Consider the following 26450-nt stretch of genomic DNA (forward strand, 5'->3'; position numbering starts at 1 on the left):
TCCCATCAGTCTTCCTCAACTCAGTAAAATTTACTACCATTCATTCACACAGTCGCTCACAGGTAAAATCCTGGCTGGAGTCATTCTTCATTCCTTCCCTTCCTTCACACACATCCCCACATGCCCTCCCCAACAGCCAACCAATCAGCAAGTCCTGATGATTCTATCTCCAAAATATATCCTGAATTTTTCCATTTCTCTTTGCCTCCTGTATCACTATCACTCTAGATGCAAATCACCTAGCTCTCATGTGTGTGCCATTCTAATAACCTCCTTATTGCTCTCCCTGTTTCCATTCATGTCCCTGTATAACATATTCTTCTACAACATAAAAACCCAGGTATATCACTTCTCCAGTAGAAATCCTGTAATAGGTTCTGTTTTACTCAGAATGAAATTGACACTATGATTACCACTGACTCCACACCATCTTCTCTATTGCCTCTAAGCTAATGCCACACTGCTCTGCTTTCTGCCCTTAAATACCTTTTTTCCACATCAAGGCCTTTGCATTTACTGTTCCTCCTACCTGTGAAGATCTTCTCTCTGCTTTCTGAATGATGGCTCCTTTTCATCTGTTGAATGCTATCTGCCTAATAATACCACCAAATAACCTGTTGATAAAGCAAAGCTACGTTTTTTGCTTATTATAGTAAGGAGAATACTACTTTGACAGATCTTAGCAGTGTGTCTGAGGAGGAAGGACAAAGATAAGATATTTATGAGGTTTTGGGGGTCTAATTTGAGTTTTTCAATGCACGGGCCCCATTAGTATTGCGTAAAGTCTACAAGGCTGATGGGGAAAGCTCAAGTCATGTTACCCATCAGAGCCCTCCTCACAGAAGTGGGACCATCTTAGTACCTTTGCCATGCCCAGTCATTGGCTGAGAGCAGCCTGTGAGAAGCATAGCTTCTGCACAGGCACCATGATAGATCCAGAGCAGCAGCTGGGGCCACTTATTAATCACTCCATCTGCAGCAGGAGCTCTGAGGGCTCATTTTCATTGCTGCCATGGCCTACCTCTTATGCTGAATAGATTTATCTCTCCCCATAGGTCAGATTGCCAGTCTCCCATAGTTCTTCTGGCCCATCTTCCTGAAATGAAGGAACCTCTGATGCTGCAGTTGATCTCTGGAGCTAAAACTGGTATTCATGCTCTCCCATTTCCAGGAGTTATTCTAATTTCCCTCACCCTCAGGTATTACCTCACCAGGTCTTGGAGCCTTGCTGGTGTTATGACTCAAATTTTAATTCCTGAGAGGACTGAGTGACCATTTTGTTCTTGTGCAGACACTGCTGCATGCATCCATTCACTGTTACAATGGGGCACAGGAGGACCAAAAGGTGTCCAAATGGATCATCTAGGCTCCACATGTAGTCCCCCTGCTCTAAGTCCTTCTGCTGATCTGGGTTGATCACTCCTGCCAGTATGCTGATGCCTCTTCTTACCTGTTGGTGCCTGGATACAAGGACTTTAAAGTGCACTGACAGCAGCCTTACCTTATAGTTGAATAAAAACTTTGTGTTCCCCCTGGCAAGAGTATGCTCGCTTTGGGGACCAGGACCTCCAAACCTACAGAGCCCAGAATTAAAAGGATGGGAAACAAAATCTCCCAGTGTGTCATTGGAAATTAAGGTAAATGGGGCTACTCCTGCTTCTGTCCCATGGTTACTGGACCCATGTATTCTTCCTGTTGGAAACACAGCACTATACAGAGGTCTCTGATTTATGCATATATTACCTCTTCAAGGATGGTATCCACCCTTTCAGAATGCTGCCTCTGAGTTAATGCTGAAGCTCTGCTTTTAGAAGGCCATTTCAGCATCCTATCAATGTATCCTCCTAGGTGCAAAAATTTCTTTAAGAAACAAATATCTCTCTGTTATTACACTGAATATAGTCTTACTTTCTCCATTTAACCTATGTGATCAACTTTTATTTCTCCCTAGACAAAACTAGAAGACAGAAAATGAGGAATTACTTAGGTTTTTTTTAATTTTATTTTTTAATTTTATTTTTTAAAATTTACATCCAAATTAGTTAGCATATAGTGCAACAGTGATTTCAGGAGTAGATTCCTTACCCATTTAGCCCATACCCCCTCCCAAAACCCCTCCAGTAACCCTTTGTTTGTTCTCCATATTTATGAGTCTCTTCTGTTGTCCCCCTTCTGTTTTTATATTATTTTTGTTTCCCTTCCTTTATGTTTATCTGTTTTGTCTCTTAAAGTCCTCATATGAGTGAAGTCATATGATTTTTGTCTTTCTCTGACTAATTTCACTTAGCATAGTTTTTTCTTTTTTTTTTTTAATTTTTTTTTTAATGTTTTATTTATTTTTGAGACAGAGAGAGACAGAGCATGAACAGGGGAGGGTCAGAGAGAGGGAGACACAGAATCTGAAACAGGCTCCAGGCTCTGAGCTGTCAGCACAGAGCCCGACGCGGGGCTCGAACTCATGGACCGCGAGATCATGACCTGAGCCGAAGTCGGCCGCTTAACCGACTGAGCCACCCAGGCGCCCCGCATAGTTATTTTTCTAATGAGCATGTTTGTCATATTGTCTTTATGAATTTTAAGGAAACTATGTATATAACAAAATCCAAAAATATTTTCATGTCCTATAAATCTACTCCTTCCTTCCTTCCTTCCTCCTTTCAATTTTTAGAAGTAAGCTCTAGGCCCAACATGGGGTTGAACTCAGAATCCCGAGATTAAGAGTCACTTACCCTACCAACTGAACCAGCCAAACACCCCAATCTATATCTATTTTTAAATAGATAAGAATAACAATAAAGGGGCATCTGGGTGGCTCAGTCAGTTAAGCATCTGACTTCAGCTCAGGTCATGACCTCGCAGTCCACGAGTTCGAGCCCTGCATGGAGCTCTGGGCTGACAGCTTAGAGCCTGGAGCTTGCTTCAGATTCTGTCTCCCTCTCTCTTTGCCCCTCCCTACTCGTACTCTGTCTCTCTCTCTCAAAAATAAAATAAAACATTAAAATTTAAAAAGAAGAATAACAGTAAAATATAACTGTTTAGTGACCAATGTCACTCATTGTTTTCTTTAGATTTTGTCCAAGTATTCAAAGCCTATGTATCAATTAACTCAGTTTAACCTTTATCTGAGGTGTTTTTTTTTTTAATGTTTATTTATTTTTGAGAGACACACAGAGACAGAATACGAGTGGGGGAGGGGCAGAGAGAGACGGAGACACAGAATCCGAAACAGGCTCCAGGCTCCGAGCTGTCAGCACAGAGCCCGACGCGGGTTTCAAACCCACCAACCGTGAGATCATGACCTGAGCCAAAGTCAGACACGTAACCGACTAAGCCACTCAGGTGCCCCTGTCTGAGGTTTTTAAGTTAGCTGAGGAACTAGAAATTGAAATTTTAGTTAAGTATAAAGTTCTTAAGAACTCTGATATTAAAGTTTTTTTTAAGTTTTTTTTTTTTAATTTAAGTAATTTCTACACTTAACATGGGGTTTGAACTCATGACCTGAGATGCAGAGCCACATGCTCTTCTGACTCAGCCAGCCAGGCATCCCAAGAATTTTGATATTATAGAAATAACTTGAGATTATAAACTTTTTTTTTTTAATTTTTTTTTTTCAACGTTTATTTATTTTTGGGACAGAGAGAGACAGAGCATGAACGGGGGAGGGGCAGAGAGAGAGGGAGACACAGAATCGGAAACAGGCTCCAGGCTCTGAACCATCAGCCCAGAGCCTGACACGGGGCTCGAACTCACGGACCGCGAGATCGTGACCTGGCTGAAGTCGGACGCTTAACCGACTGCGCCACCCAGGCGCCCCTAGATTATAAACTTTTTAAAGATATCCATCATTACAATTTTATCTAGTTAATCATGAATCTAAATTTTTGTAAACTTAATTTATAGAAATGATAATAATAATTTGTCCCATAAAACCAATGTAAGATTAGAAAAAAAATTAAAAAAAACCAATGTAAGAAATATATAAAGTTTAAATTATGAGATATTCAATCTTCCTGTATAACTAGCATACTGTGTTGGCATTAATTTCATATATTAAAGTCAGGAAGATAATTGTTTTTCAATCCTTTAAACCAATATGATTAACTCATTCTATCAGGAATACTTTATGAATATTTTCTGTATAATATATAAACTTTGTATTCATAAATGAAATTATAATAAAAACCCTTTAAATCCTGGTTCAGAGCCTTTCATCTTGGAAGCAACAAGTTTTTTCTTCTTTTCTTAGTTTTAATCAGAAATATCTCTTAAAAGCAATTTTTTTTAAATGTTTATTTGTTTTTGACAGAGAGAGAGACAGAGCATGAGTGGACAAGGGGCAGAAAGAGAGGGAGACGCAGAATCCGAAACAGGCTCCCAGGCTCCAAGCTGTCAGCACAGAGCCCCACACGGGGCTTGAACTCACGGACTAGGAAATCATGACCTGAGCCGAAGTCAGACGCTCAACTGACTGAGCCATCTAGGAGCCCCTCTTAAAAGCAATTTTAAAGAAACAGAAAACAGTTTAATAATTTTTCTTTCTATTGTAGAAATTCATTAGATATTTCTAGATTGAGTACATAATGACAGAATAATTTTTTTTTGTCAATTAATCTCTAATGTTTCCCTAGGGAGGGAAAAGAAGAAAAGGAATATGAATTAAAAATGAGAGGGAGCCAACTTTAGTCAAATACAAAATTAGCATTGGAAAAGACTAATTATCTTTCCTTACTTAAAGACAGGGGAAAGTTTAGATGCAAGAAAACCTATTTTGAAATACATGCACATAAGAGAGGGTGAGGAAGCAGGAGGAAGAGTCAGTCATTACAGCTGGTTTAAAGATTAATTTAGGCCCCCTAGACAATTTGATTTCTTTGATTAAAATGCCAGTAACTGTTAATACTTGAAGTATAAAAATGAAAGGGGTATTTCTTACATTAAACAGAGTGATCTTTCTCTTTTAGACAAACAAGACTATATCCTTATGGGGTATTTTGAAGGGAAGGAGAAAAAGTTAGAAGGAGAGACAGTACAGAGGGAAACAGGAACACAGGATGAGGAAATAGAACAATCAAGGACATCATATTCAAATTGTGATTTGAAAGGATCTAGAGAAGATACTTCTATATTTTTCACATTTTTTTCTTGCCTTTACCAAAGAATCTTTTAAGGAGGCAATTTCATAATCTCTTGACTATATTGGAAGTTTCCTCTTAAAATGTAGACAACTGTAGGGGCGCCTGGGTGGCTCTCAGTTGGTTGAGTGGCCGACTTCAGCTCAGGTCATGATTTCATGGTCCATGAGTTCGAGCCCCACGTCAGGCTCTGTGCTGACAGCTAGGAACCTGGAGCTTGCTTCTGTGTCTCCCTCTCTCTCTGTCCCTCCCCCGCACATGCTCTGTCTCTCTCTCTCTCTCTCTCTCAAAAACAAATAAGCATTAAAAAAATGTAGACAACTGTATATTTGAGACATTGCTTTCTTTTTGCTTCAAAATACGTCCCCAAAAGAACAATTTTGTTTATATGGGAAGTTCCCCCAAAAAACAATTCCAAATAATCCTTTTATCATTTTCAAAGTAATACACAGGCCGCCTGGGTGGCTCAGTCAGTTGAGTGTTGGGCTCTTGGTTTCACCTCAGCTCATGAGGTGGGATAGAGCCCAGTATCAGGCTCCATTCTCAGTGGGGGGGCCTGCCTGGGATTCTCTCTCTCTCTCCCTTTGCCCTTATTCCCTACTCACATACTCTATCTAAAAAAATAAAAATAAATAAAAGAAAGTAAACAAGACACATTTTGATTCTAGTATAAATACATATAAGATGCAGGAGTCCAGCCCAGAATGGCTATAGAACCAGACTAAAGATAAACCTATGAGTCTGATAATATATAGTCAAATGTGAAACTTGAATCTTAGGGACCCTCTCCTAAAGAGAACCAGACCCTCACGGACAAGATAAAACAAGAGTGGGCAAAGTTCTCATTAAACTTTCATAAATGACTTGAGGCAGTTTTTCCAAAGGATGCCAGTTTGAAGAGAAACCTTCTGAACCTACAAGTTTACACCCATTTTTATCCCTATGAACTTCCTCTTAATAGATGCACAATGAAGAAATTCCCAGGACAAACAGTATTGACAGTAATAATGCAGATTTCTACCAAATAAAAGTTTTTCAAACATTATCAATAAATGGAGTTTATTCCTAGACACTACTCTCAAACTAAACAAAACAAACTTAAGCATTTGGAGTATTCGATAAAAAAATTAGAAATCAGAGCTCAAACCCAACATGAACTTACCTTACCACTGTTATTGGAGAGACCCTGTGTAGGAGGCTCAAAGGGCCTCAGAAAAGCATGCTGTTTCCAAGGTGACCAGATTTTGATAAGACCTCCATGACGTCAAATGCTGGCTCCTTTAAAATACCTCCAAAATAACCTGTTGATAAAGCAAAACTGAGTTTTTTGCTTCCTGTGGTAAGGGAGAATACTATCTGGATAGTCTTAGCATTTCACAGGGGATATCAGAGGAGCAATAATTAGGAGTTCTGGGATCCAGTTTAAGTTTCAAAGCAGAAGATCTGATTGGAATTACACAAAGTTTATACATAACACCTTTTTGATTGGAGACTGGGAAGTAACACTTTGAAAGTGATTCTTTCACAATATTTTGCCTTCTTAGACTAATCTGTTGTTCCTTCCATAACCTGAATTGTTCACTTTGGAACTTCTTTGATTTACAATGTTTTTTCCTTTGTTTGAAATGATAGTACTTATCACACCATTTTACAAATTGATTAAAAAACTGTCTGCCACTACACTGTAAGCCCCCATAGAGCTGGGATTGGGTTTTATTAATCTTTTGTATAACCAACAGGTAACACAGTGTCTGATTCTCAATAAACACTCAGCCACTGTTGATTATGATTGGACAAAAACACATAAACATGCTGACTAATCTGATTTTCAACTGATGGACATGAACTTTAAGTGAACCCTTAATCAAGTAGACCCATTAATAATACTATATTTCATTTGCCTAATTACTCTCATACTAGCTTTTCTCCCCAACACACTTCCCCCCAACATACCCATATTCACAGTTACCTAAGGGCCTGGCTTCTTATTTACTGAGAAAATTGAAGCAATCAAAAGAGATTTCCACAGACTGTCACTTGTACAGTAGTAGCATCTTTACCCATGTAGTCTCCCTTGTCATCCACCCGCAGATGAGGTATCCATGGTCCTATCTAGAGTCAAACCCTTTATTTGAACACTAGATCCCATCTCCTTTCTGCTACTCAAAGACATTTCTTCAGCAATTTTCTCCCCTTGACAACTTTGCCTCCTCTCTTTAGGTTGTTTTCCATTTATTTTCTATAAGGACACTCTAAAATCTTAAATGTGGATGGTCATTCATTCAAAAATATTTTCTAAGCATCTGCCACTGTCATAGATCAATGAGCAAAAAAAGACAAAGATCCCTAACCCTGAATTTTATAATTTAGTAGAGAGAGACAAACTATAAAGTATTCTTAACACAATGGCCAAAATGATCCTTTTAAAGGGTAAGTCATATTATGTTGTCATTCTTCTGCTCAAAACATGCTGTGGCTTCCCATTTCCATGCAAAGTAAAAGGCAAAATCTTTATGATGGATTGTAAGACCTTACATGATCTGATTCCCTATTACCTCTCTGACCTCATTTCCCAGTACTCTCTCACTTGCTCACTCCACTCCAGACACATTAGCCTTCTTGCTGACCTCAAGGCACAGCAAGCACTTCCCAATCCTGCAGTTCCCTCTTACTGCACTACTCTGCATGGTATCTGCATGACTCTTACTCTAAGAATTTGCTTGCATGTACCTTCTCAATGAGGCCCACTCTGGTTGTCCTATTTAAAATTGTAACTCTTACCATACTAACCTCATATTTGCCTCTTTCCCTGCTCCATTTTTATGGAGCCTGTCAACCTAACATATAAGTGTATAATATACATATAACATACTTACATATAAATATATATATACTTACATATACGTATACTTACATATAAATAATATATATTACTTACATATAAATATATATAATGAGCTTATGTTTATATATACTTATTTACTATGTTTATTTTTTTATTATCTATCTCCCTCTACTGGACTGTAAGCTCCAAAAGGGCAGGAAGTATGTCTGTTTTGTTGAATGAATGAATGTCCATATTTAAGATTTTAGAGTGTCTTTGTAGAATATAAATATAAAAAACCCAATAGCTTCTATAAAGCAATTATAGATGCAAGTCACGGCCAGAAACTTATTATACAATTTTATTATAGTCATCAAAAAATTACTCTATCACTTCCATTTGGTCATCATATCTACTTTCAGAAATCTGTAACATTTAAAGTTTCACCCAGATTTTAGGAAAGCTTTTTGACTCAATGGACTCCTTTAATGAATCATTTCAATAAGACTTTAAATGTAACACACACTAAGCAAAACGTAAAATTCTTAGTCTGGCCTTCTAGAATTTCTACCATTTAACCTCTCTTACCATTCCAATCTTTATCCCAGCTTCATTCCTTCATTGAATCTTAAAGTTCTGATCAAAATGAACTTTAAAATGTACTCCCAATGAGCTATATAATTCCATCTACTTGCGCCTTGAATTCTGGACATCTGCACTTTAATCTCATGTTCATATCCTGTCATTAAAGATCCAACTCAAAGATTCTATAATGAAAAGATCACTTGTTTTCTGGACTGTGTGGCAAAAGGAATGTGGAATGGTACTGGACAGACCTTGCTACCAATATTATCACTTAATAGTTGTTTAATGACCTCACACAAGTTATTCAATTTCTGAATTATAGTTCTCCAATTTGTGGGAGTCACCATTAGTGGCCTCAACAATAGTTGAGTGAATTCTGTCTTACTAAAATATATTTTTTCTTGGACTGGTGCCCAAATTTTAAAAGAATTACGTTTTCTAGCATCCCCTGTAACCAGGGTGGTCATATAACAGTTCTGACCAATAAGATAAAAGGGGAAGTCGCAGACGGGTCTCCTAAGAAAGACTTTTGGTTCATTCACCCAGCACAGGCCCTTTGCTCATTCCATTCTTCTTGTCTGAACTCTGATCAATGCTGGAGGTGGAACAACCACCATGGACAAAAAAACAACAAGTATGTAGATGAAAGTCACATTAGAGATGCTTATATGAAAATATTAAAGGTTGCTGTGTTTCTGGTAGCCTATGGAACCACCATACATCCCTGGTGAGAATGTCCTCAGATTTGGTTTCATAAAAAAATAAGATCTCTTTATTTGGTTAAACCATCATAATCATGTCTCTGTTGCACATAGCCAAAGATGCTACCTAACAGACACATCACTTTGAGAATAAGGATAATGTTTACCTTTCAGCATTTAAAATTTCCTTGTTAATATTAATTATAAAAAGGAACATATACTGAGTGGCCTGTTACAGATTCTAAGATCTCAACATAGGTTAACTCATTAAACCCTCATAACAGTTCAATTAAGTAGCTACTACTACCATTAGTTCAGAGGAAAGAAAAATACTAAAAACTGAGAGTTCAAGTAATTTGTCCAAAGTTACACAGCTAATAAAGAGGAAGCGGGATTCCAATCTGTCTGATTTCAGAGCACAGGCTCTTAACCACCAGTCCAAGCTACAATAATAAGAAACTATTTATGCCAGGTAAAATGCCAAGTGCTTTAACCAAACAATGTAAAGCACCAAGTACAATGTCTGGTGTTTACTGAAATGTCAGTTCTCTTCCTTGTAAGTAATGTCATCACCTTCTTCTTAATTATTTTATTTTATTTTTATTTGAGAGAGAAAGAGCACAAGCAGGAGACAGGGGCAGAGGGAGAGAGAGAGAATCTTAAGCAGACCCCACACTCAGTGTGAGCCCAACATGGGGCTTGATCCCATGACCCTGGGATCATGACCTGAGCTAAAATCATGAGTGGGATGTTCAACTGAGCCACCAAGGTGTCCCATCTTCTTCTTCACCCTTATATAATTTTATCCATATTCCTATGATCAAATTAACCACTTTCTTTTTAAGTTTATTTACTTAGAGAGAGTATGCTCATGTGTTAATATTTGTGAGCATGGGGAAGGGGCACAGAGAGGGGGAGAGAATCCCAAGCAGGCTGTCAATGTGGAGCCCAACATGGGGCTTGATCCCACAAACTGTGAGATCATGACTTGAGCCAAAAGCAAAAGTCGGACACTCAACCAACAGGGCCACCCAGGCACCCCTCAAATTTACCATTTTCTATCTTGTATAAAGTTATATATCTCATGTAATAGACACTATGTTCCAGTAAGGTAAACTTTTAAATCATTCATTTTGGTATCTTACATGGCCTACATCCTAAAGAAGGCTGAATCATGAGTGGTGGAGCCACGGCAGTGGAGACTGGAAACTATACTATCAAAGGTGGTCCTTACACAATCAGACAGTTCTGGAGATTACTTTGGACCAATCCTATACCCTAAATTCCACAATTATATACCTACTTGTCTCACTCAGATTTGTTGTACCTTACTCCATCTTGTAATCTATCCTTGCGCTTCCCTCATAACCTCCTACTTATTCTCCCAACTCTACTGCTCCTGCAGAAACCCAAACGTGACATGGCATCAACATTGTCTGGAGAACTTCTGTATCTAGTCAATCTGGAGTAAAAGTAACCAGATTTATCCTCCTGCCTGAAACAACTATAAAATTGGATAAAATATATGAAACAATGATTCTCAAAATGTTACACATGATGAGAGAGGACAGTGATCCCTGAGAGATATAAAACAGATGAGATGAGGCCTACGTTATCCCAGAGAGCTGTCCAAAGAGATTCCAGGCTGTGGCACATGGGGTAGAAAACCAGGCAGAACCTCTCAGGGCAGAGGAGATAAAACTTGGAATCGAGGAGGGCCAAAGCAGCTAAAGTTTGTAGGACAAAGTACTGGAGAAGAGAGAGCTATATAGAAAACTCCAGAGATCTGCAGAAATTCACTCCCTAGCATTCAAAATACTAATGATCAGTGCATGAGTATAAGGAAATTACCTGAGACTAGGGAAAAGAACAACCTGAAAGGATTTGGGAACAACCCTCTAAGGTTCATAGGGTTCAGAACAATACCTCTTCCACCAGCCAGAGTAGAAAACCTCATTAGTTCAAAAGCAATGTACTCAGAAGGGATTTGCCTCAATAGTGAGACAAAATTAACACTAGATTAAATGCTGCTTGGTCCTACCTAGCAAAGCTTAAAAGCAAACATTAAAGGAATAATCTGTTTCCAAAAAACTCAATTGTGTCCCAGAACAAAACTCAAGAATATTTATAAGAATACAAAAATATCCAGCACGCGAAAAAGGTGAAAGTTATGTCTGACATCCAATCAAAAGTTACCAGAAATGCAAAAAAGCAGGAAAATATATAAAAATAATATATACAAGATAACTGATTAAAGTGTAAATAGTAACAATGCATTGTCAGGTTTGTAATCTATATAGAAATAAAATGTGTGACCACAATAGCATAAAGAAGGGGAAAGATGTGAGTATATTATTATAAGATTCTTATACTGCATGTTAAATGATGGAATACTACTTGAAGGTAGACTGGGATAGTTAAAGATGTACAGCATAAACACTAAAGCAATAATTAGCTAACAAGTCAATAAAGGAGGTAAAATTGAATCATAAAAAAAGGGCAATTTCACCAAAGGACAGAAAAAGACAACAAAGTACAGATGGAACAAATAGAAAGATAGAACGGAAGACATAAACACAACCATTTCAATAATAACATTAAATGCAAATGAAACCCAACATTTGTGAAATATGTAAAATATGTAAAACAGGATAATGCATCCTGATGAACAAGTATGATTTACTCCAGGAATGCAAGAATACAAGGCCTTTACCCTTCAAAATTTAATCAAATCTTAACATATTGAGAGACTAAAAAAAAGAAAATGATCGTATCAATATACACAGGAAAAGCACCTGACAAAATCAAATATCCATTCCTAATAAAAATTCTCAATAAGCTAAGAACAGAAAGAATCTCATTCAATTTGACAAAGGACATATACAAAACTTATGGTTAACACCATAACAGTGAAAGACTAAATGCTTTTCCCCTAAAATCAGAAACAAGGCAAGGATGTCTACCCTAAGCCATTCTAATCAAAATTGTACTCTAGGTTCTAGTCAGTATAACAGTTGAGAAAAAGAAATATAAGCCATCCAGATTGGAAAAGAAGATGTAAAACAGCATAACTGTCAAAGTAGAAAATCTAAAAGAATCTACCAAAAAGCTATGAAAACTAATAAATGAGCTACCAAGGTTGCAAGATAGAAGATCCATATAAAAAATCAACTGTATTTCTATATTAATGCAAAAATAAGACATTGAAATTAAAAAACAATGTCATTGGGGCGCCTGGGTGGCGCAGTCGGTTAAGCGTCCGACTTCAGCCAGGTCACGATCTCGCGCTCCGTGAGTTCGAGCCCCGCGTCAGGCTCTGGGCTGATGGCTCGGAGCCTGGAGCCTGCTTCCGATTCTGTGTCTCCCTCTCTCTCTGCCCCTCCCCCGTTCATGCTCTGTATCTCTCTGTCCCAAAAATAAATAAAGTTGAAAAAAAAAAAACACAATGTCATTTATAACTTCTTAGTGATAAATCTGATAAAAGACATGTGAGACCTATACGTTAAAAACTCTAAAACATTGCAGAGAAAAAAACAAAGTATCAATATTAAGATTTCAATTATCCCCAAACTGATCTGTAATATTCTACATGATCCCAATCAAAATCCCATCAGGCTTTTTTAAAAAAAGAAACTGATCAGGTGATTCTAAAATTCACATGGAAAAACAAAGAACTAAGAATAGCCAAAACAAAGTTGAAAGGAAGAATAAGGTTCAAAGACTTTATTACCTGACTTCAAGATTTATTATAAAGCTATAGTAATCAAGACAGTGGTATTGGCATCAAGAGGGACCAGAGCTTCTCAGTCTCAGTACTACAGACATTTTGGGCCAGATAATTCTTTGTTGTTCAGGCTGTCCTATGCATTGTACAATGTTGAAGAGAAGCTCTGGCTTCTATCACAAATCAATATCTCCCTAGCTATGAGAATTTAAACTGTCTCCAGACTTTGCCCCATGTTTTTTAGAGGCAAAATTGCCCTGGTTGAGACCATGGAGATAAACAATAAATCAATGAAAAAGAACAGAGTCCAGAAATTCACCTATATGTATGTGATTAGTGGATTTTTCATCAATGGTATAAATTTAATTCAATAGAAAAATACAGTCTTTTCAGAAAATGGCGCTGAAACAACTGGATATTCATATGCCAAAAAAAAGTCTTGTATTATGTATATAAAAATTAACTCAAAATAGATCATGCACCTAAATGTAAACTCAAAAGTTATAAAATTTCTTAGATGAAAACAGGAGAAAATCTAATCTTGGATTAGGCAAAGGTCTTTTAGATACAACACAGAAGTATGATCCGTAAAGGGGGGAAAAAGGTACACTGGACTTAATCACAATAAGAACTTCTGATCTTCTACTCTTTGAAAGATTCTGTTAAGAAGGTGAAAAGATAAGCTACAGATCAGGTGAAAATTCTTGTAAATAACATTTCTAAAATGGACTTATATCTAGAATATACTTTTTAAACCTTTATAAGAAGAAAACATTTCCATTTAAAAATGAGATAAAGATCCAAACAGACACTTCACTAAAGAAAATATACAGATGGCAAATAACTTATGAAAAGATGTTTAACAGCATTGGTGACTGTAGAACTGGAAGTTAAAACCACAATGAGATACTACTAGACTACACAGCATTGTAATATGCCTACAATATCAAAAGCCTGTCCATACCAAGCATTGGCTGGAACTCTCATACACTACTGACAGGATCGTAAAGGGGTACAATCACATTGGAAAAACCATTTGAGAGTTTCTTAAAAAGTTAAATATATACCTACCATATGACCCAGCTATTCCTCTCCTAGATATTTACTCAAGAGAAATGAAAGCATCATAAGTTCATACAAAGACTTTTATACAAATGTTCATAGCAACTTTATTTGTAATAGCCAAGAACTGTAAACAACCCAGCTGTCCATCAACAGGTAAGTGGATAAGCAAATTATGGAATATTCATACAACGGAATACTATTCAGCAGTAAAAAGGAACGGACTATTCAGACATCTTGCGACACAGATGAATCTGAAAATAACTATGCTGAGTGACAGGGGGTGCCTGGGTGGCTCAGTTGGTTAAGTGTCTGACTCTTGGTTTCTGCTCAGGTCATGATCTCATGGTTTCATGAGTTCAAGCCCCACTTGGGGCTCTGTGCTGACAGTGTGAAGCCTGCTTGGGATTCTTGGTCTTCCTCCCCGCCCCCCTCACTCACATCGTCTCCGTCTCTCTCAAAATGAACTTAAAAAAAAAAACATATGCAACATTTGCAACTCATATATGCTGAGTTACAAAAGTCATATATAAAAAGGTTCATACTATATGATTTTTATAAAATTATAGACAAAGCAAATTGATCTCTAATGACAGAAAGCAAATCAGTAGTTGTTTGGGGATGGTGAAGTGCGAGTGGGAGGCAGGGAGAGAAGGGGATTACTAAGAGGCATTAGGAATCTTTTGGAGGTGATGGATATGTTCGTTACCTCAACTGTGGTGATGCTTTCATAGATGTATACATTTATCCAAACTTATTAAATTGTACACTTTAAATATGTACAGTTTGTTGTATATCAATTATACCACAATAAAAATATTTTTAAAACCCTCTGCTGGTATCTGATTCCTACTTTGTACTGTGGTTTTAGAATTCTTTATTTTCTTGAGATATGATTGACATATAACATTAAGTTTAAGGTACACAATATGTCAATTAGGTAATTTATATTTTGCAATATAATTACCACCATAGTGTTAATTAACATCACTATCATGACACAGAATTATTCTTTCCTTTTTGTGGTGATAACAATTTAGATGTAGTCTCTGAGCAATTCTGAATTTTATAATGCAGTATTATTGACTATAATTACCAGGCCATACATTAGAATTCCAGGATGTATTTACTAATTACAAGTTTGTACCCATATAATATTTTCAAAGGTTTTCAATATTAACCATACTATTTATTTTTCTAATGAATCAAAGTTAGAATTCCTTAGGGGCACGTGGGTGGCTCAGTTGGTTAAGCGTCCAACTTCTGCTGAAGTCATAATTTCACGGTTCGTGAGTTCAAGCCCTGCATCAGGCACTGTGCTGACAGCTCAGAGCCTGGAGCCTGCTTCAGATTCTGTGTCTTCCTCTTTCTTTGCCCCTCCCCTGCTCGCATTGTCTCTCTCAAAAATGAATAAACGTTAACATTTTTTTAAAATTTAGAATCCCTTAGCGAATTTTTCTTTAATTCTGATTTATTCCTGAAGTTTTAAGAATTCAATGAGCAATGAATATTTGTATTTAATGATTGTATTCATAGCTAACATGTATTTGGCAAAATTACACTAAGGCTTTGCCATTACAACTAAATTAATTAAGTAGAATTACTGATACTTACATATCAAAGCAATACACCAATCAAAATGTCTAAAGCCTAAATTAGCTGATGGGGAATAGTTAATAGAGTGCCCCTTCTGGAGAGAGTCAGATTTTCTATGGTCCCATAAAATAGGCAGGGAGGAATAAAGCAAAAGAAGCAAAGAGGAAAAACATTAATGATCTCTCCTTTTTAAATCACATACTTCTGTCATTACACCAAAAATATAAAGCTGTACTTAAAGATGTCCAGTGTCAAGATGTGAGAAAAAAAGAATTACTAATATTACAGGGATTGTTTTAAAATGTTGATGGTTGGCTGAGCTGAGAGTACTAAATGTGTACATATACCTAATGTAATGATAATAGGAGTTACTGGTAGTTATGCTGAAAAACTTTCAGGTTCCAAATTGAACATAAATCTCTAGCCAAAGTTCTCAGGTATTTAAGGTGTTTATTCAGCATCTTAAAGATGAACAAAACTACCACTATCCCCAGAAAAAGTATTAAAAAGAAAACTAACAAATTTAAGAAAAAAAACCACAGGATTCTTTTAATGAAAAAATTACATTATAACAAAGACACTATACATTGTTACAATATATATATATATATATATACACACATTTTAAAACTTTTTTAAAAAACCTGGTACAAATTAAATGACATCTTTCTCATACTCACATGATTAAGTATTTTGACAGGATGTAAAGATGAAACACAAGCTGGTGGGCCTCAAAATCAGAAACTCTAATGCAGGACCAGATCCCATTTTCTACCATTTTTGTGACTTTTAGAAAACATTTACCTTGGATAAGACAAGGTACTTCATGTAAAAACTTTTTCTTTTAAGCATGTTAACTGCTTGTGGAGAAAATTATTATTGAGGGAAAAGCCCACCATGGTGGTGTTTATCTATAATTCACTGTAGCATATATAAAATTCACTGGGAGGCTTTGGAACATGAAAACTACAATGATGAAAAAAGCTCAACTGTAATTATAAATTTCTAACTGCTTATTTTGAATGTCCAACTTACTACTACAGATATTACACCTTGTAACACATGACACAAAAGAGCATATATCAAACTTTGCTGTAGAGCTGTTAGGAGAATGCCAAATATAGATACTAAAAATTTTATGCACTTGTATTTAACACCCTGTGCATTTAAAAATTAATCAAATATTTAAAATATGTAAACACACTTTTATAAAAGCGATGCTAAGCACCCTTAAAATACAATACTGATATACTGTGACTGAACATGCACTTAGAGGGGAAATGAATTTTTAAAAATTTAGAAACCATTTTTAAAGAGCTACTCATTGAAATACTTACATGAAAATATTGATAGTTCCAGTTTCTACCTAAAAACCAAAAGAGTATACAATTAGGGATTTAAACCTTCCTTCATGCTCTTTTTTAATTTTGTTTTTTGTTTGTGGGAAGGATGCACTGTAACTTTCCTCCTCCTAATGAAAAAAACAGTACCAGAAAGAGACATTCACATAGAATGAAGTGAGAGAAATATTTTAAAACTATATTTTGTTCTTGTTCAAATGCCAAAGTCTGAACTCTCTAACATCTCTTATCCTCACAGGTAACTGACTAGAGTTTGTATCTTAACAAGCATTTCTCCTTAGCAACTCAACATCAAAAAAGAAAAGAATGTCTCCAAAGGAATATAGTTCAATTGGTAAAATATTTAATAATAAGCTATTGCCATTAATGAAAAGTCAATATTATTTAAAATCCTGAAAAAGTTTCCATAAAAATTAGAAATAATAAATTAAAAGAATATTACCTACAAATGCAATAAAACTATAAATTCAGACTTATACCCTTTACGTACACACAGACTACGAGAAAGCTGGGTTTGAGGTAACTAAGAGCTATGTTTAACTTAGAGTAACATAATCAGATTTGGCAGACTGCCTCTGAAATGCTGACATCAAATATTTTCAGTTCTTAGGAAAAAGAAAAGCTATTCTAATTAAAAATCATATATGTAACTAAATATCAACTTTGTATTAAATAGGGGTATAAATAATAAATTTTATATTAAATAGGGTATAAATCTAAAGAGCACGGATTTTTAAGAGTTCCACTCACGTCTAATTTAACAATGCTTTACTTTAGGTACATGTTGTATACTTGCAACAATTAAAGTGAATTAAGAATGGGAGACTGGACTTTAGAAAAGCCAAAAAGGATTCAGTCATGTAAAATATTAAGGTTAAATTTCATATTACATTCCATATACTTTGAATATAAATATTGATATCCATTTGAAATCCTTATTACTTTTAAATAAAGTCTTAAATATACCCACAAACGGTCCCTGGGGTGAAAAAAACCTTCAAATTGATTTCTTGACAGCTTATAATTGACATTTCTAGTTCACCAACCTTCCAGAAAACAAAAGCTTATAATGAATACAGTCATTAGTACTTATTCAGTATTTCAAGTAAATATACTTACTCAGCAAGCAAATATAACACATCAGTTGTTTTAAATATGAACTAAATTTTAAACTACAAATACTTACCTTGAAATACTATAAATTCTAATACCACTAATTCAGTAAGAGCTCTGGCATAGAAAAATAAATACAACTCAAATTATTTTCTAACCAGAGCTGAATCTTCAATACAAAGTAGGAAAAAAAAAATCTTTTGTGGATATCAAAAAGTTCCTCAAATTATCTGTCAACACCAGGGAAGTTTATTATTCTTTCTGAATTCTCTCAATTTCTATAGTTTTCTATCCACATGTAGTGTTTTACCTAAAATACTATATAAATCCATGCAATATACATTTATTTCTGTTGCTTATCTGATTAATTCAAATTAAAACTCTAAGTACTTACCAAGACATTTTAAATTTCTACTAGATAACTGTTAGTATGCTATTGGTTTGTAGTTATAAGTATAAAAATTATAATGGAAGAAGCCAAAATGCAATTACAGTTTCCACAGATGTGAATACTGAGCTTTATGTTATGATGTAAAATCTACTATGGTTTTATCTTTCCTAATGAGACAGACTACAAATATTCTCTCCCCTGTGCTAATTTAAAGAATTTCTTCACAACTTTAAAGAGGAAATAATTTCTTTTATAACTTTAAAAAAAGTCCACACACATACACACACTCACACACACACAAACTCACACACTATTTTTGTTGTTGTTCTTGTTTGTCTTTTCAGAACCCAAATCAGATATTTCCAAGGGATTAGTTAGATAACTATTTGTGTTCAGACTATATTGTCATGGATAAGTTCAGATGATCTTTGGAAATACTGGCCTTATCAGATAATCAAAAAGCATAAGAATTATACAAAATAAGAGGAATAAAATAGGTTCCAAAAATATGGACTTGGCAACAAACATATCGGTTTTAAATCAAAGTTGCTCATTGAACCGGTCTTCAGTTCACTTATCACAATGCTGCGCTTTGATAATATTCACCTTCTTTTTTATGACATTATAAGTCACCCAAGTTGTAAATTCTGAAAAGCTTCAATAATTTATGTAGTAGATAATTTCTTACAGTCCAAATTTTTTTTTGCTTCCATAGACAATGCTGGTTCTTTGGGTTCTTGCTTAACTTGGTTCACAGAAACGGTACCTTCTGGATTTTCTCCAACTTTAAAACCAAACATAAAAGAAAAACCCTAAAGGTTAATGTAACTTATAACACTGAAATCTTTATATGAATTTAGAGGCAAAGCAAAAAATAGTAGTTTTCTGAAAAGCAGTGTATTTGAGAACTCAGTACTTCTGATATCTTAATAATCATTCATAATTCTTTCAGTATATGTACACCTTAAATTAATGTAACAGTGTGTGTCAACTAAACTTCAATAAAAAAACTAAAAGAAAAAGAATAGAAAATTAAATGTTGAGAAGTAAAAAAAAAAAATTCTTTAATGCTTCTGGTAGTGAAAAAAAGAAGAGACTAAGAAAATCATAGTTATTTTCTTCTAAAGATACTTTGACAAAAAAGCAGTCCATAATTTTATAAAATTATGAGGAGTATTTCATATTTAAACTTAATTGCCTCTGGGCGCCTGGGTGGCTTAGTCAGTTGAGCATTGAACTTTTGCTCAGGTCACAATCTCTCGGTTCGTGAATTCAAGCCCCACATCAAGCTCCACACTGGCAGTGTGGAGCCTGCTTGGGATCCTCTCTCTCCCTTTCTCTCTGCCCCCCTCCTATTCATGCTTTCTCTATCTCTCAGAATAAATAAGTAACTTAAATACTTTTTTAAAAATAAACTTAATTGCCTTTAATAAAAATATGTGTAAATAAAAGTCAGGAAGCCTCCCATTATTTGAAAATGATGTTCTGCAAAGAGCAGGCATATATATCACAAATTTACCAATATGTTACTACCCCTATATGGTTTCCATATGTGATCATATATCAAGGAAAATTTTCCCTCCTTAAAGAAACTCCACTACATTAGTACGTTAGAAAAAAATATGCCACATCTTAATGGATAGCTCTGACTTACTTACATAAGTAATGTGTTTGCTTACTTGAAACACTGCATAATGCACTTACCATTCTGATTTTGAATAAAGTACTTATGACCAAATTAATCAGAATGTAGCATACCAGAAACACTATTATCTTGAACAGGCAGGTGGGATATCTAAGATGAAATCTTTTTCTTTTTCAGGGATATCAGTTTTTCCATTGCTACAGGGAACTGAGATTAAGGGGACCAAAATTTGCTCTGGAAAGTGTGCTGAACACACCTAATACTTGTCACATGTGAGTGTATTGGGAGAGTTTAGCCCACACCATAGAGAAAACCAATAGAAGATGGATTTGAGTGACCCTGAGAATTCATATGCAGGTGAGGGAGTCCCTCGGATCATGATCTAACTTGATAAATCATGCAGGTTCAGATCCAAAGAGGGTCTCCTTTAAAGCAATCTGAATTAGAGCTCTCAGAAATATCTTGGTACAACACAGAGGGAGGAAGCATGTTAGAATGTAGAGAAACTTTTGAGGCAGATAGATATGGGTTTAAATCTCTGCTCTATCACTTTAGGCAATTACTTAACCTTCCTGAGCCTTGGTCTCCCTATCTGTAGCATGGGGACATCATCAACTATTTCATGCGGTTGTGAGGATTAGTCTCCATATATTCCTTTTCCTTCTCATCTATTGTCACAGCCCTCTGGATAAATTTTCTTAAAAGTAATGTTTCCAATAAATTTAAAATATAATGATTCTTTTCTGGAAGGAAGTATTTTATACTTTTCCTTACCCAAAATAATGATGACTAAGAATGGAAAGTAAATACTTTGTATGTTCTAAGGATAATTTCTATGAAAATTTATGTTCTTCAAAGCAAAATGCAAATCTTTTCCCACAAAAGTGCCCAATCCAGAACAATCTGTGTGAATGGAAGTGACACAGGTCAAGTAGGAGTTAGAATTTATTACTAGGTTGACTGGGTTTGTTACAAAGTGAATGTAACAAAGTCTTGGATTAAGTTAAATCCTTAAGACTTAACTAGTTTCCTTTCAATTTCTACAGAACTCTATATTTAAGTCTAGAACTCAAAATTTTAAAAATTTTATAGCTTCCCACCCCATCCCATTTTTCCTTTTAACAAATTTTCCATAATAACCTTTACACTAAATCTTTTCCTTTTAAAGTTTCTCATTTTTTTCATACATTCTAAAATGACCCTCTGATTTCATATCACCACAGATTTTCCATGTAAACTGAGGTGATCAGAGAATGAATAACTTTGCTAGAGACAAAAAAATTTTTAAAGTTTAAAAATTATTATGCTCTTGACATTTTTCCTTTTTTCTGGTAGTTTTACTTTATCAACTTATGTATTATAAACCCCTGAGTAGAAATGACAGTTTTTTTCTGTAGTGTAACAGTAACGATACAATGGAATATTACTCGGCAATCATAAAGAATGAAATCTTGCCATTTGCAACAATGTGGATGAAACTCTAGTGTATTATGCTAAGTGAAATAAGTCAGAGAAAGACAAGTATCATATGATTTCACTCATTTGTGGAATTTAAAAAACAACATATGAACACAGGGTAAGGGAAGAAAAAATAAGATAAAAACAAAGAGGGAGGGAAACCATAAGAGACTCTTAAATACAGAGAACAGAGTGTTGCTGGAGGGGAGGTAGGTGGGGGTATAGGCTAAATGCATGATGGGCATTAAGGAGGGTACTTACTGGGATGAGCACTGGGTGTTATATGGAAGTGATGAATTACTGGATTCTACTTCTGAAACCAATACTACACTGTTAACTAACTCAAATTTAAATTAAAAACAATAGCACTGATAGTCCATGAAGGTTAAAAAAAATAAAATCACAAGTTGCTTTTAACTTACTAATAGCTGGGTGGTTATCTATAATTTGTATTGGGATGGTTTGCACATTTCCCAACAGAATCCGATGAACACTTCCTTCCATATTCTCTGTATCCTCAACATCTCCAACTTGCACCAGCTGGTCCATTGCAGCTAGATTTTGATCTGGTCCTGGAAGGTTACCCATGGTAGAGGTAATAATGCTATTGTTTGGGGTCAGGCATGTATCTGTTTGAAGGCTATGACTTTGACCAAGCAGTAGAGAATTATTATTCATTACAGTACTTTCTAATGAGTCCAGAAGTCTTGAAGGACTGGAGGAAGGGTGGTTATTTACTGATATCAGAGTCGGTGATCCATCAGGAGAAGTGAATCTTGGTTGCAACTGCAAACCCTTTTAAACCGAAAAGAGTTACATCAATGTTTAAATTTACTAAGTATAATTTTTTCATAGGATATATTATTCTTTTCACACACAATTAGAATAAAATATAATGGTACAGTTACTAACAAATATTGAGGACAGAAACAAGAATCAAAGGAATAGTAGTACAACTAAATTTTATTGCATGCATGGTCAACTCCAACTTTTTCAAAATGTATTGTTTAAATTATCTTATATCAAGATACAAAAAAGTCAGGAAATTAATAATAAAAACATCTTTGATCATTATTACGATTCTATAACAATTCTATAAAATACCTAGAAGAGGAGAGATTGAGGAAGAAAGGGAAAGGCTTCAAATTTGTTTATTTCACTGGCTACCTACCTGCAGTTGAGTAAATACTTTTGGCTGAAATGAGGAAAGTGAAGAGAGCAAGTGGGCTGGCTCTGGAGACAAAGAACCCCTTGTCTGATTTGTTTCCACTTTGGTGCTAATTGAGTCTCCTGGTGAATTTCCTAAGTTATATAAAAAAATAAGCCGTCAAAATAAAATAACATTTATGGCTTCTAGCATGCTACATTTTATTACAACACTTACTATCACAATTGGAATAGGAAATAAAGTCAAAGGTTTGGAAATGACTTTATGAAGTTATTTTTTCCACTATGGGGCACCTGGGTGGCTCAGTCGGTTAGGCATCCGACTTTGGCTCAGGTCATGATCTCACGGTCCGTGAGTTCCAGCCCCGCATCGGGCTCTGTGCTGACAGCTGAGAGCCTGGAGCCTGCTTTGGATTCTGTGTCTCCCTCTCTCTCTGCCCCTCCTCCACTCATGCTCTGTCTCTCTCTCAAAAATAAATAAACATAGGGGCGCCTGGGTGGTGCAGTCGGTTAAGCGTCTGACTTCAGCCAGGTCACAATCTCACGGTCCGTGAGTTCGAGCCCCGTGTCAGGCTCTGGGCTGATGGCTCAGAGCCTGGAGCCTGTTTCCGATTCTGTGTCTCCCTCTCTCTCTGCCCCTCCCCCGTTCATGTTCTGTCTCTCTCTGTCCCAAAAATAAAAATAAATAAACGTTGAAAAATAAAAAAAAATAATAAAATAAATAAACATTAAAAAGAGTTATTTTTTCCACTAAAAAAAAAAAAAGAAATGATTCTGTCCACTATTTCCAGAAACATAGGAAACAGTATTTTTCTTTCCTTGAAAGATTCTGTAACTCTAATCTAGCCCATTTTCCGTGCTATGATACTGAACTACACCTAAACTTCTCTAGATGTGTGAAACCTATTGAGTCTCAATTACAAAGACCAAACTTAATTCGTCTTCGGTAGCCCTAGTGCCTGGATAATGCCTGACATAAAGTGGGTCCTCAATAATAACAGTACTAAATTTCTTTCAATAACTCATTTTGGAATAAATGAGGAATACAAATCTCTGTTTTCTTAATACTTCAATTGCTAAAGTAATTGTCCTTAGGGAATGTAGTTCCTCTCATGTAATTTTTATGTACTAACCCAAATAAATTCATCTCAATCAAAAACCAATTATCGGCAACTGTTTACTGTTTTCACACTAAGTAATTTTTAAAAAAGGCCCTAATGTCAGACAAGGATGGATTTAAGCACTAGCTTTTCTCTGTAACTTTCAACATGCTACTTAACTCGGTTTCTAACTTCAGTTTCTTCATTTGCAAAATAAAAATCTTCTTCAAAGGACTGCTAAGAGGATTAAACAACACTCACATTTCTTGGCTTCTTCATTCCCTCTTTTTTAAACTGAAGTATAGTTGACACACATTGTTACATTAGTTTCAGGTGTAAAATATAGTGACTGAATAAGTTTATATATTGTGCTATGCTCACCCCAAGTGTAGCTACCATCTGGCACCATACAATGCCATTACAGTACCAATGACTATATTCCATTTTATCCGCATGACTTGTTTATTCCAGAACTGGAAGCCTGTATCCCCTTCACCCATTATGCCCATCCCTGTACCGCCCGACCCCCTGGCAACCATCAGTTTGTTCTCTGTATATATGTGTCTGTTTCTGCTTTTCATTTGCTTATTTGTTTTGGTTTCAGATTCCACATACAAATGAAATCACATGGTATTTTTCTTTCTCTGTCTGATTTATTTCACTTTTTGGCTTCTTCATTTCTAATTGTCATTCTACTTCACTCTGTTGCTACTACTACTGTCACAACCTCATCTATTCTAAATCTAAAAATCTCTAATTCAAATATCCCATTCTTTGATCACAGCCTCTTATTTTTCCAAAGATTTTGCTCAAGTACTTCACTACAATTGTTGTTCAACCTCATGTGACCCTCCAGTCCATTGATTTCTCAGTTTTCTTCAGATCAACCTCTTCCTTAATAAAATTCTCTCCCCATTTAGCTTAGTAGAGTCTTAAGTTTATAATTTCAGTCACTCCTTGCAAATATCCTAAACTCCTTTGCCTCTCTGTACTTTGTTATAACCCCTGATAAAATCCTAACATTGAATGAAAATGGCTTCCAGTGCCTATATGTGCGAAGTTGAATGCCACTGAAAAAGAAACTTGCTACTACTACTAATACCAATTCATGATCATCAACTTCAACAGGACCTTCAGCTATACTGACAACCTTACAGTGTTCTTCTCACTCTATGTTATAAAGGATTTCAAATGTCCAATCTTGGCCACACTTCCTGAGATCTTTTTCATTCTTAGCACTTTTACTTAAAGAGAAAAGAAACTATCAGAAATTTCCTCAGCTTCCCATCACCAAAGCTATCAAGTACCTTCATCTTCATCTATCTCTTCAGATATTTCTTATCTGAAAATCCCTTCCCTCAACTCCATATTCCCTTCACAGCACACTGTCTCTACTTCTTCATTCATCACCCATTTACTTTTCAACCATCCCAAGATGGCTTCTTCCTAATCCATTCCACTGAAATGGCTCTGATACCCAAGGTTTTCAAACCTGATCTTATGAGCTTCTTTTCTCTTCCCCTGCCACCACCAAATCCTATTCTTATGCCAGTGTTGCCTAACTCAGTAAATGTTACTATCAGTCAGTTGCTCTTGGAAGAAACTCCCGAGTCATCCCAGATCATTCCCATTCTTTTACCTCTCACACCTATTCAATCAACAATCAAACCTTTGAATTCTACTTTTTAAAAAACTCTTAAAATCTGTCCAATTATAGTATAAATGCCACCAACTGTACACCAAACCACTATCACTTTTCATTTGGACAGCTTGAAAGGGCCTCCTAAGCCCATTTTGCATACGCATTTTTATCCCCAAGCATTTTCTACCCTTAGAACCATACCAGCTTTTTAAGTTCCTTGAACATGACCAAGCTCTCTGTTGCTAAGTTTTGAAAGCTATTCCTTTGATTGGCAGATTCCTAACCATTCTTCAGTCCTTAGTTTAAAAGCCACTTTCTCAAGTGTCACTTCCCTACTCTCCAGATTAAGTTATGTCTTTATCACTATTCCCACAAAATTTTGCACAACTCTCTCATGGCACTATTTATAACAGTAATTAGAATATATTTGTTTATAGTGTCTTTTTCTCTTGCTAAACTTGAAATTCAATGGAGCAAGAAACTTGTTCTTTTTTATGTCCAACATTTATCACAGTGAGTAAAATATGTGCAGAACAAATGAATAATGTTAAGGAATTTGAACGTTATTCTCTATGCACAGGCTCTCTTAAAGGTTAATCAATCAAAGAATAAAGAAAAAATTGTACTGTATATAGCTATTCATTAATTTATTCTAAAGCATTTATTTAGATATTAACTTTGTAGCAGGCATTATGCTAGGAACTAGGTATGTTAACTTGAATAAAATACAATCTTTGCCCCTGAGAAGTTCAAATCATAACGAAAGATACAGACCTATAAACAAAAGGATACCATGTTAAATGCGAGGTAAGTACAAAGAGTGAATGTCTAACTTTATACAGGGGGTGAAGTTAAGAGAACACTTAAAGCCAAAGAGATTGATTTCATTGGTGAGAGAAGTTTGCCATATAAAAGTGGAGAAAACATGTTTTCAGAAGAAAGGGGAAAA

The 26450-nt window shown here is 35.6% G+C and overlaps 1 protein-coding gene across 1 annotated transcript in view; it reads right to left on the reverse strand.

Annotated features, from left to right (window-relative positions):
• The window catches only part of CARF (calcium responsive transcription factor), a 79079-nt gene that overhangs the window by 9173 nt on the left and 43456 nt on the right, over positions 1 to 26450 (reverse strand). Inside the window, 5 exon segments of the mRNA XM_047085562.1 lie at positions 6295 to 6395; positions 6398 to 6433; positions 19178 to 19273; positions 22015 to 22387; positions 22764 to 22894. Of these exon segments, the coding sequence (XP_046941518.1) occupies positions 6295 to 6395; positions 6398 to 6433; positions 19178 to 19273; positions 22015 to 22387; positions 22764 to 22894 (737 nt within the window).

The sequence above is a fragment of the Lynx rufus genome, unplaced genomic scaffold (genome assembly GCF_022079265.1).
Source record: "Lynx rufus isolate CCGP_SWC_20201006 ecotype Redwood Valley unplaced genomic scaffold, mLynRuf1.p SCAF_2, whole genome shotgun sequence".
Classification (NCBI taxonomy): domain Eukaryota; kingdom Metazoa; phylum Chordata; class Mammalia; order Carnivora; family Felidae; genus Lynx; species Lynx rufus.